General features: G+C 50.3%; 1 protein-coding gene across 1 annotated transcript in view; it reads left to right on the top strand.

Annotated features, from left to right (window-relative positions):
- Positions 1-12,157, top strand: part of CCDC180 (coiled-coil domain containing 180) — a gene marked incomplete at its 5' end in the record, with an annotated part of 77,589 nt that overhangs the window by 20,251 nt on the left and 45,181 nt on the right. Inside the window, 5 exons of the mRNA XM_015411272.1 lie at positions 1,771-1,886; positions 2,796-2,969; positions 4,301-4,416; positions 6,745-6,871; positions 10,066-10,111. Of these exons, the coding sequence (XP_015266758.1) occupies positions 1,771-1,886; positions 2,796-2,969; positions 4,301-4,416; positions 6,745-6,871; positions 10,066-10,111 (579 nt within the window). The remainder of the gene's footprint in view (positions 1-1,770; positions 1,887-2,795; positions 2,970-4,300; positions 4,417-6,744; positions 6,872-10,065; positions 10,112-12,157) is intronic.

Below are 12,157 nucleotides of genomic sequence, written 5' to 3'. Positions count from 1 at the left end.
TGTGTGGCCTTATGACACACTTCCGGTGATGTCAGGGTGTGTGGCCTTATGACACACTTCCAGTGATGTTAGGGGGTGTGGCATATGCTAATGAATTATGCTAATGAGTTCCCCTAGCTCTTTTTCTACGAAACGACCCCTGTGTATTAGCATTTTATGGCTTCTCTTCCCATCTTTGTTTTGGTGTTCTGAAGAAGAAGGAGAGCAGCCATTACCTCTCTTCTAGTCTTGTCTTTGTAGTGTAAAGATGTAGGGAACTTAGCTCTGTTGTTATTTTCATCCCAGTTACCCTTCCCCATGCTAGAATTTAGTAAAAACTTTATATTTTAATCACACATGGACTCTCAGTCTGAATTACTTTACTCTGGCTCTGCTGGACTATCTTATCTCTGCTAAATACAATTTTTTCAATATCTCACTATCACCCAACAAATTACAATATTAGTAACAATATGAATGATGATCTTACAAATGGTAGTCATAATGTATAAAGGCGAAACTTGGCCCAGTGTTCCAGTAACTGATATAGAAGGAATGTAGACAATGTATTAGTTGTGAGTTGAATGCTGGCTCTTGATGGATAACGCACCTACTGTGATAAAAAGTGAAGGGAATACAAAATAAAGAGCTAGAAATTTGGGTGGTTCTGGGTTTAAGTTTTAATCTAAAAGTGTAGTAGGATTTATTTGTGAACCGCTTTGGGAGCCGGTCTGCCTGGATCAAGCGCCTGCCGCCACCTCAGTTTGCAGGGTGCAGAAAATCTGTGGTTTGCGGAGTCACCGTGTCAGTAACGGAACTGCACGTGGTGTTCCTTGTGGGGCGTGAGCCCTCGGAGCACAGGAGCCCAAGGAAGACCATGCGCTTGGCGAGGCAGTGCTGTGGCTCCAATGCTGGCCAGCTGCTGTTTGCCAGCCCCAGTCAGGGAGACTGTGATTCAAGGCAGCAGGCTCCCGGTTGGAATGAGCTTCGCCTGGCGTATGACTGTCGATGTTGGAAGCGAGATACGGTGTAAGGATTAGAACTTACAGATCTCAGGCTTTCATTAATGCGACCAAGCTATAAGTTTTCACAGTTTGGTTGCAGCCTGTTTGGGCTGAGCGTTAATTAAAAACACCTGGTGGCCTTGACCAGCTGCATAGGATGCCTTTACCTGGCTGCCAGGGGGGCTACCTAAGAGGGGGCAGTAGTCCCGCAGGGAAGAAAACAGAGGCTGAGGCCTCCAGAACTTCAAGCTGGAATGCTGCGGACTCTGCCTGTGGGAGTGGACTCTCTTTCTTCAGCCTTCGGGTGAGAAAGCCAGGTCGCAAGATTACCCCAGTGAAGGAAGCCACCAAGGAGTTAAATTTTAATCACACATGGACTCTCAGTCTGAATTATTTTACTCTGGCTCTGCTGGACTATCTTATCTCTGCTAAATACCATTTTTTTCAATATCTCACGATCACCCAACAAATTACAATATTAGTAACAATATGAATGATGATCTTACAAATGGTAGTCATAATGTATAAAGGCGAAACTTGGCCCAGTGTTCCAGTAACTGACATAGAAGGAAGGTAGACAATGTATTAGTTGTGAGGTTGAATGCTGGCTCTTGATGGATAACGCACCTACTGTGATAAAAAGTGAAAGGAATGCAAAATAAAGAGCTAGAAATTTGGGTGGTTCTGGGTTTAAGTTTTAATCTAAAAGTGTAGTAGGATTTATTTGTGAACCGCTTTGGGAGCCGGTCTGCCTGGATCAAGCGCCTGCCGCCACCTCAGTTTGCAGGGTGCAGAAAATCTGTGGTTTGCGGAGTCACCGTGTCAGTAACGGAACTGCACGTGGTGTTCCTTGTGGGGCGTGAGCCCTCGGAGCACAGGAGCCCAAGGAAGACCATGCGCTTGGTGAGGCAGTGCTGTGGCTCCAATGCTGGCCAGCTGCTGTTTGCCAGCCCCAGTCAGGGAGACTGTGATTCAAGGCGGCAGGCTCCTGGTTGGAATGAGCTTCGCCTGGTGTACGACTGTCGATGTTGGAGGCGAGATACGGGGCTAGAGGGAGCCTAGTCCAAGGCTGCAAAGCGGTTTGCCCTTACCTGACCTGGACAGCCCAAGCTAGCCCGGTCTCATCAGATCTCGGAAGCTAAGAGGGCTTGGCCCTGTTTAGTCCTTGGAAGGGAGCCCACCCAGGGAGTCCAGGGTTGCTACTCAGGGGGCTGCCCTAAGTAGGCTGGGACTCGATGGCACTCTCCACCACCAGAGCGGTCTAAGAGGGCCCAGAGGCGGGTAGTGTCTTCCCGGGCAGGCAAGGGGCAAAAGCACCCAGAGCTTCTTCAGAGCTTCAGAGGGGCCAGAGGCAAGTCCAGTAGAGAGGCCAGAGGCAGGGCGAGCAGGAGGTCAGGTCCTCAGTGCAAGTCACCGATGCCTTTCCCTCCCCAAACTCCCCAAACCTCGAAGCAGGCGCTGCTCCACTCAAATGGCTCCTTCTGTCCCAGCCTGAGGCACGGAGTGGTGGAAAGAATGGGACGAATGTCTGCCCTGACCTCGTTAACTCCCATAGCGTGGCCATTCTCCCGCCTGCACAGAGCACGCAAGGAAATGGAAACCTCCACGAAGAAGTTCCACCTTGAAAATCACCCGCTCTTTTAAATGTGTTGTGATAGTAACACCTCCCATCATGCCCTTAATGCGCAGCACCACTGATGGAACATTTGCCCTCTCTGATTAAAACTGGCTCTCCCCCCCGGCCCCAATGAATATAGGTGCAGATAAAATTTGCATCCGTGACAACTAGTTCTTTTCTTCTGGTTCCTCTAGAATGACTTTGAACAGCTGGCTAAACATACCGAAATCAACTGCAGGCACCTTTACCAGTATTTCCAGGATGCTCTTGTCCTCTGGGATGTTCATCAGCACAACCTCGTTCACCTGGAGAACGACCTTCATAGTAAATTGAATGACTTGCGGAACAAGCACGAAAATCTGAACAAGGTCAGAAGAGCAGCAGTCTGATTTCTGATGGGGGCAGGAGGAGGAGTAAGGAAATATACAGCAATGTAGAGGATCCAGCCTAGCTGAATTGGGCCAAAGGTCTATCTAGTCCAGCATCCTGTTTTTCACAGTGGCTGACCAGGTGGTTCCATGGAAAGTGGGTGAGTGGGAAATGTAGACTTCAGAGGGGGCTCTCCCCCCCGCCCCCCCAAGCTAGTGTTAAGAGTTGTCCTTCCTCTGAAGGGGAGCTTTCATTAACCCCTCCTGGTTTATTGCCATCTCTCCACGAACTGGATGTTACTTCCCTCCCTGTCTTTTTTCTTTTTGTATTTTTATATGTGCATGCGTGTGTGTGCGTGTGTGAGTGTACCTGGGAGTCATGGTGACCTCTGGTGACTGACCCCTCCTGGGGGCCTGGAGGATATTTTGAGAGGTGGCTGAATCAAGTCTGCCCCCGCCTCCCGACTGCTGGTATTCCCAGGAGGTCTCCCATCCAAGGGCTTGCCAGAGTTGGCCCTGCTTAGCTTCCGAGATCTGACGAGGCCGGGCTCGCCTGGGGTGTCCAGGTCAGCGCTTTCCCCACACTGTCTTCTGTGGTTGCTGTCTATTTCTCCCAGCCAGCCTCTGGTGCTGGAAGCAGAGAAGTAAAAAAGAAAAAGCCGGGTGAGAAGGCAGATGGGCAGGCTTCTTCTTTCATGTGGGCGTTCCATTGGGATCTGTGCTCCCACACTCCCTCTGGGGCCTTCTCTAGGGTTACTGGGGCAGGCGGAGGGGAGGAGAGGCAAGGCAGCACCGTGGGAATGAAAGAGGGAGGTTGGGACTTTCGGCGAGAGACTGGGAAATGCGACGGGGGACATGTGACTTGTGGCGCACTCTCTAAAAGGGCCCAGAGAGCAGCTGGTAGTGCAGAGGGTGCCAGCAGAAGGAAGAGGAGGAGAGGGAGGGAAGCCTCCTCTACTTCTGATGGATTCCAGCAGGGACATGTGAGGGCAGGGGGCGCGGCCAGAGACTGAGGAGAGGAAAGGCAGGGGGAGAGAGTCCACTCACCATTTTCTGTTAAAATAGACACACACACACACACACACACACGCACACACCCGTTTGACATGTAAACAGGTGGATGGTCAGATAAATATGTCTGGATGCCCTGGTCCAGTATCGCCTGAAGATGCTTCTAAATTGAGATAGAAATCCCACCTAATTCACTGACACCGACCGCAAGATTTGCTCTTGCAAGGAATCCGTTAAGTTTTTCTCCAACTGACTTACCCACCCAGTTAAAGCGTGCAGTCCTCTCTTAATGCCAATTGCTTCCTTCCACATGGCACCAGCTAAGGGAAGTTCACCTGGACATAGCCATCGACAAGCTGAGGACCCAAGGCTCCGAGGAGAAGCTGAAGGCCCAGCTGGAGAAGGTTTACACCGCCTTGGACTGCATCCAGGCCGGGTACGTGAAAGGCCGTCTGTGGCGCTTCCTGCGCAAGACCCTCCCCATCCTGTGCCAGGGCAGTTCACCCTCTCCCCAAATCCCGTGCCTTCGGCTTTCCTTTCTTGCTTCTGAGGTTTCACCAGCTGTGTTTTTTTTAAAGCTCCATAGAGACTAGAAAATTTGCTTTTTAAAGAGGAAACCGAAAGCAGGTGCAACTGCAAGCTCACTGAGTTTGTCAGGACCACTTTATTCAAACTATAAGGAAAGGCGAAGAAATCCTATCATCTTCGCTGGTTGCTGCATGTCAGAGGTGCACCGTTGCTGGAATCTCTGGCAGTGCTGGATGCCGTAGTTGTGTTGAAACTCAGTGTTTGGGACTGGAGGGCTTGAGTGGGACCCTTCCCCCATGAGCCACGGCAGGTGCTGAGCGTGCTCAGTCCTCAGACCCCCAATTCCGGCCCAGAAGGGAAGAGCACGGTGCAGTGTCAGCCCCGGTGTCTGGCTGCAGCCGGAGTGGGCAGGGCTGGGGTACCTATTGGGATGGAGCCTGGCCTTCTGCCCGAGCAGGACTTTGCCCCCACTCCTGCTTCTTCTGCTCAAGCCATAGATCTCCAGGGTGGCTGTTCTAAGGACCCAACAACGGCCTCTCCTGGTATCCCCCCCCCTCCGGGACCGCCTCTCCTGGTGTACCCCCCCAAAGAGTGTTGCCCTTGGTGGATAAGAACTTACTGGGGGTCCCTGGCCCAAGAGACATCCAGCTGCCCTTGACCAAGGTCAGGGTGTTTCCTGCCTTGGCCTCAACCTGGTGGAACTCTCTGCCGGATAACACCTGGGCCCTGTAGGATTTAATGCAGTTCCGCAGAGCCTGCAAGATGCAACTCTTCGCCAGGCATGGGGCTGAGGACAGGCGTGGTTTCCATCTATCTGGCACGCCTGTTTCCCCCCCCCCCCCCCCCCCAAACGATGCAATGGCACAACCGGTAGCTTAGCATCATCTTATCAGGGTGCTAATTGTGTTTTTATAGTATTTTCATGGTTTGAATAGTAGATTAATACATGGCTGTTATTATTTATTTATTTATATTTATCATTTCAACTTATAGCCCTCCCTCCCCGCAATGCAGGCTCAGGGCGGCTCACAATTAGGCATACGCCAACGCATTAAACAGTTAAAACCATAAAACCATTGTTACAAAATTACAAAAATTACAGAAAACATATTAAGTGCTCTAGATGTTCTAAACAAAATCTTTCATCCAGATGGCATTTCTAAGATGGTATACCTAATCAGTGCCATCTCTTCCCAGGGCCAGTTAACAATGACGGTACAATAGTGCGTTAGTATGTTATTATTGATGTACACCGCCCTGAGCCCTGTTTTCCAGGGAAAGGGTGGTTTAGAAACCTAATGTAATAAATAAATAAATAAATGAAAGTGACACTGTCGGTCTCTTTGGGTCCCCATTGGGGCACAGAGTGTGGAGTATTAATGTCTAACTCAATAAGGGCAGTTCGTCTCCCTTCCCTCCCCATAGCTGACTGTCTCCTGCCTGCAACCCTTTCTGCCTCAGTGACCATGCTTGGCCCTCGTCGGGCCATTTTGACTACTTCCTCAGTGTTAATTGAAACACTATTTTTTCCCCCTGCGGGCCATGGAAATTCCCAAATGCACAGAAATCCTGACCTGGTTGTTGGTGGTGGGGGGACCCTTTTGCTGCCCTCGGGATAGGTAAAGTAAAGGTAAAGGTTCCCTTGCTCAAAAGCCAGTTGAATCCGACTCTAAGGTTGCGGTGCTCATCTCCATTTCAAAGTCGAAGAGCCAGCGCTGTCCGAAGACATTTCCGTGGTCATGTGGCCGTCATGACTAAACACCAAGGCCCATGGAACGACCACAAATTTTGCTCTTAGAGGGAAGAAAGAAGATAATCCTAGCCCCTTGCCCATACATTTGTGGCTGTCGCCAAATCTTGTGCAAGTGGAATGGGGCATACTGTTTGCCTTGATTTTTCTTTGTACAATATCTTGACATAATGCGCTTTAGAAATGAATAAAAATGGAGCCATTTCAGAAATTGAATGTTAGCATTACGATGTGCTGTTCAACTGTTCTGTCCCAAGTCAACGTTGCATGTTACATATTGACAGATTCTGGCTCCCGCTGTGTTTCAGCCCTCAGACAGTTGTTGATGGCTGCTGTAAAAATCATCTGATGCCATCTATGAACAGCAAGCATTTTCACAGTCAGAGAGTATCTGGAAAATGTCTGCTGCCGATTTGGCGGAGGAGGGTTTGCCAGGGGCAGAGGTGGCGTGTGGGACTTCACTTTCACTCACCAATTGATTGGCAGGTATGAAGCCTTCCACCAGGACCTGGAGACCAAAATAGGAGTTTACCCGCAGAATGTTCTGAAAGAACTGATTGCCTACAGTGCCTGCATCAGCCAGTATTTTCATGTGAAGGAGACCTATGAAGGGGTAAGTGGGAAACCAGCCTGCTCCTTTGAAGACTCTCATCCTGTTGCTCTCTCCCTTCCGTCATTTGGACCTTCCCTCAATTCCTTGTCAGTAAGGGAGGGGAACCCCCCCCCCAGGAGGGTGGTCACATGCTCTGTGCATTGAGAATGCTGTAGCAAGGCAGACATGTTTTCTGGAAGGCCTAGAGGGAGTGCACTTGCAGCAATGATACCACTGGGCCGCATCCCTGCTTTGTGTTTCCGTGCTGTTCTGTATCGGCTTCGCACACAGGCAGGCTCCTCCTCTGAACGGCATTAGATCTCCTTGGCCCTAAGGATCCTTCTTTGTTTGTTGTACTCCTGGGCTTCAGCCCCAAGCTCTGGCTGGGTCTAGCCATCCCAGTGACCGCACGTGGTTCTCTGTTTCCGTCTGGCTTTTGTGGCAGCTGTGCATGTTGTGTGTGTGGCTGGCGTGCTGAGCCTCTTGTGTTCCACCTCAAGGGTTCCTTGGCTATTTGGCGTACTGGTTGTCTCCAGGGGTGTTGTGAACACCTGCATTATGTCCTCGTAGGGCGTGGCTGCTGCTGGCACTGGGCATCTGCTGGAGCAGTTCATGCAGGTGACAAAGAGGGGGAGCAGGAGGCCATATAGCCCCTCTGTACACTGCCTTGGTCAGGCCACACCTTGAGTACTATGTGCAGTTCTGGAGGCCTCACTTCAGAAAGGATGTGGGCAAAATTGAGAGGGTGCAGAAGAGAGCGACGAGGATGATCAGGGGTCTGGGGACTGAGCCCTACGAGGAAAAGCTAAGGCCTTTGGGAATGTTTAGAAGAAGAAGAAGAAGAAGAAGATATTGGATTTATACCCTGTCCTTCACTTGGGAGTCTCAGAGCGGCTTACACGAACTCCTTTCCCTTCTCCTCCCCACAACAGACACCCCCTGTGAGGTGGGTGGGGCTGAGAGAACTCTGACAGAAATGGCTCTTTTTCAAGGACAGCTCTTGTCAGAGCTTGTGACTGACCCAAGGTCACATCAGCAGGTGCAAGTGGAGGAGGAGTGGGGGAATCAAACCCGGTTCTCCCAGATTAGAGTCCGCACACTTAACCACTACACCAAACTGGCTCATTAGTTTGGAGAAGAGGAGACTGAGGGGGACATGATTGCTCTCTTTAGATATCTGAAAGTCTGTCATTGGGAGGAGTGCAAGGAGCTGTTCCAGTTGGCAGCAGAGGAGAGGACCCGAAGCGACGGGTTTAAATTACATGTAGAAAGGTATCAGCTGGATATCCGGAAAAACTTTTCCACGGTCAGAGTGGTTCAAAGGTGGAATCAGCTGCCCTGGGAGGTGGTGAGCCCCCCTTCACTGACAGCTGTCAAGAAGAGGCTGGACAAATAGTTGTCAGAGATGCTTTGGGCTGGTCCTGCATTGGGCAGTTGGACTAGATGGTCTGTATGGCCCCTTCCCACTCTTATGATTCTATGTTTCAAGTAGGGAGCCTTTTGCCTCCTGTGTTTCTATGGCTGCTGCTGGAAAGACTGCTAATAATAGTCTTTGCGAAACTTCCTCTGCCAGACCTTTCTGTTAAGTCAAATGCAAAGGTTGTGGTCGAGTGGAACCCCTGCCTTGGTCGATCAGGCCAACTGAAAACAGCGTTGTCGGCTTTCATTAGAACGGACCAAGGACTATGATTCCCTGATGTTACTAGACGGGGGAAAACAAACTGTGGTTTCAGAAAAGAACAGTTTTAAAAAGCTGTCCCATGAAGTACAGAGCGGCCATTTCCAAGTGGGTGATCTGTCCAGCGTTGAATGCTTTGGGGAAGTGTGTCGTCCCCCCCCATCCCGCTGCTTCCCAACAGCATCGTGGTCCTTTTGTGGACCTCCCCCCCCCCGGGGGGGGTTAATTTTCCCCAGCTGTTTGCTGATCTTTCTCAAACCTGTGTTGCTGTGAAGTTTTGGGAAACATGATATTGCAGTAAAGTCTGGGTGGCCTCTGTGCGAGTGGGGAAATTTGGATTCCTTGCCCCACATGGCAGCCATTGTCTCAGACCATGTCCCCACAGCAGCCATTTCCATGGTATATCTTTGCAAGGGTGTGTGTGTGTGTGGGGGGGACGGAGACTTTCTTGAGAAACAAGAGCTGGGAGTTCAGAGAACCTGTCCCCGCTGTGACTGTGTTCTAGTGTTGAGTCCTTAAAAACAACAGCAGAAGACCTGGTGGCCCAGATGAGGGGGAGGGGGGCTGGGGCGGGGAAGCTCCAGGGAACCCCCCGCCCCGTGGCAGTCCCATTGCCGCTGTTCCTTTTTCTGCAACTGCACCAGCAACGGGGAAATCACAAAATCCCGTCCCTGTCTGGAAACCACCAAAATCGCCTGCAGCTGATTGCACAGTTGAGTCCTGTTTTTAAAAATGTCCAGACCATTCCTGACCCCTGAGGCAGGCTGTTTTCACATGGCACTGACTCTCCAGATAGCTCTTATTGCTGCTGCAGAAGACAGAGGCCACGGAGCACCCACACGGCAGATGCCATCCCTCCCCCAGGTCACCAGAGGACTCTAAAACCCAGTTGACAGATCGCTCTAGCACAACAGCATTATACTGATCTGTCGCTAAAATCTACTGCTTCCCCGCATGTATTTCAGCCTTTTTTAATGGGAAAGTTGCAGGCATAAAGAATTACTTTTTAAAAAATGAAAGCTGAGAACGTATAGATTGTGAAATGGATCATTATACCGTTATATAGAGATCTGGTAATTCCCTTCCTTTTAAAAAGCAGTCTGGTGAAGTGGGTTGGGTGGGAGGGGTGGCCGTGGGAGGCTGAGGCAAGGGAATCCGTTCATCAGCCACCCAGAGGCTCATCTGAGGCGGCAGCCGAGTGCCTAGATGTGCCCCAACGAGACTTAAAGGCTAAGAATGATAAGTCTCTGGTCCAAATCTGTCCGGCACCAACGTCTCACTAGCTGGCCTTGTGGGCAGGCTATCCTCCTATCCTCAGCCTTCCGAATCTGCAGCCTGGAGGCAAAATACCAACCTGTCCTATTCGGTTGCTGTTTGATTTGCGACAAGATAACATTTGTGACATACTTTTAACAATTCAAGGCACTAACTAATATCTAAACATCATTATTGTTCGTGGAAAACAGTGAATCATTCTTGTCGATTTCTCTTTCTGAACCCTCAATGTCTCTTCTCTTCCTACCTTGTTTTTACTTAGGAGCCATTGAGGAAGGCCAGGGCTGAAGAAGAAGAAGAAGAGGCAGGTAATTTCTGTTCATGCCATGTAATTTTTCTTGATTATTTCCACTAAAGAAGAATCAATTACTTCTGCGACATTTAATTTATTTACTTTATTTATTTATTTATTTTTGGGATTTATATCCTGCCCTATCCAACAGCTCAGGGCGGCTAACAGACGGCCATGCCGAAGTTAAAATATGCACACAACAATACAGCATAATAAAACAATGTATCCTACATAAAATTTGGTGCTCTGATTATATAAATAAAGCTCTGTTAGTTGACCACGACTGTTCTTTCCCCCTCCCTCCAATTCCACCTACTCTGTGGACGGTTTCCAAGGGCCAGCCAACCTAACGTCCAGTGTCATCTCAGGGCCAAAATGCATGATGCGTGTGACAGGAGTTGGAACACGGGCATCCAACTTGACTTGTCGTCACCCGTAGGATCGGAGAACTCGCCTCCGAAGCATTCTGTTGTTCGGGGGGTGGGGGGGGGGGGGGGGGAGACTTCAGGCTCCCCTCCCACGCTGTTTTTGGTCTGCCTGCAGCTCTTTCTCCTGTCCTGCATTTGACTACAAGTCAGGTCTGGCAGCCATGTCTCAGCTTATGCGCATTGTGCATTTGGCCTTCCAAGACCAGCAAGATAACCTTTAGTGCGTCAGAGCTTGCTTCGTCACAGGGGAAGTCGTGTTAGTCTGTGGCAAATCTAAACAGGAGTCTTGTGTCACTAAGGTTGGTGGCCTCCGGGTGAGGCCCAGATATCTGCCGGAATTTCAGCTGATCCCCAGGTGAGAGGGACCAGATCTTCTAGACCACCTCCAAAATCTCCAGGAGTTTCCCAGGACTTCATCCCTGTCCGTGGAAGTAGGAAATCGCATAGGGACTGTGATACAGAGGGAAGTGAGGTTCCCTCCTTCACACGTCCCTGAGGGTTCCCTACCCTATAAGTGGGCCATGGCCAGTGGTTGGCACCACACAACTGGGCCGTAGTTTTCCTAGGTAGAGGCTGCGGGGGGGGGGGGGGGTAGAACCATTTGGAAGGTTGGACAGGTAAATGTAGGTTGGCAGTTGGATGGGCAGGAGAGAGAGGCAGGGAAAGGAGAGAGGCTATGGGGACTTTCAGGAAAGTGAAAGAGGAAATAGTGTGGGAGTGAGAAATGAGATGCCTCCCGCAAGTCCTTAGGATACTTAAATCTGGTGATTGGGGCTGTGAACAGGCAAGAGAGATCTTTTGACAAACCTAAAAAAACACCCCAGGTTTGCAGGAAAATGTGAAATCTGGGGGAAAAAACAACCCCAACCCAAAACCATTGGGGGGGTTAAAAGAACCCCAACATGATAAAAGGAGTGCCTGTAGCTTTAAGAAACAGAGTCCCTCAGTGGCTGTTGCTAAGCAATGGCCACTTTATATGCCTTGTTTCTGTGAGGAAAAGGCCAGCTTGGGGGGGGAGGGAGGAGGAAGGGACCCTTCCGGGACCTTTTTAACTTGAAAGGGAGGACTTCTTGGGACCATGCCTGGCAGCAGCCACTGCGTGACTTGAAGCCACCTGACTTGCATGACTCAGCTGGGCCCGGCCGCTTGCTCCTGTTCAGAAGGAGGCACCCTACAGAAGCCAGTGTGGTGTAGCTATTAGAGCTTCAGAGCTGGGTCTGGGAAACCCAGGTTCCAATCATCAGTTTGCCATGGAAGCTCACTAAGTGATGCTGGGCCAGTCAGACACTTTCAGCCTGACCTACCTCACACGGTTGTTTTGAGGATAAAAAAGGAGGAGAGGGAAATGATGTGAGCTGCTTTGGTCCCCACTGTGGAGAGAGTTAGGGCATAAATGAAGTAAATGAATAATGAATATAGCTGAAGATGGGGGGGGGGGCAAATAAAAGGTGGGTTGGGGAATAGCTGAGAAGAAGAGAATGAGACAGGGAAAGGCATGTGGAGGTTGCTACGAGGAGGGGGAAATTTGGGGGAGGGATGCAGGGGAAAGTCCGCCAGGGTTCCCTACAATGCCAGTGAGCCTGGCCCAGCAGCTGACGCTCTACAACTGGTTTTCCTAGGTAGTGGCTGCCGGG

The sequence above is a fragment of the Gekko japonicus genome, unplaced genomic scaffold (assembly GCF_001447785.1).
Source record: "Gekko japonicus isolate JY-2015 unplaced genomic scaffold, Gekko_japonicus_V1.1 scaffold1795, whole genome shotgun sequence".
Taxonomy (NCBI): domain Eukaryota; kingdom Metazoa; phylum Chordata; class Lepidosauria; order Squamata; family Gekkonidae; genus Gekko; species Gekko japonicus.
This window is presented reverse-complemented; position numbering and strand designations above follow the sequence as displayed.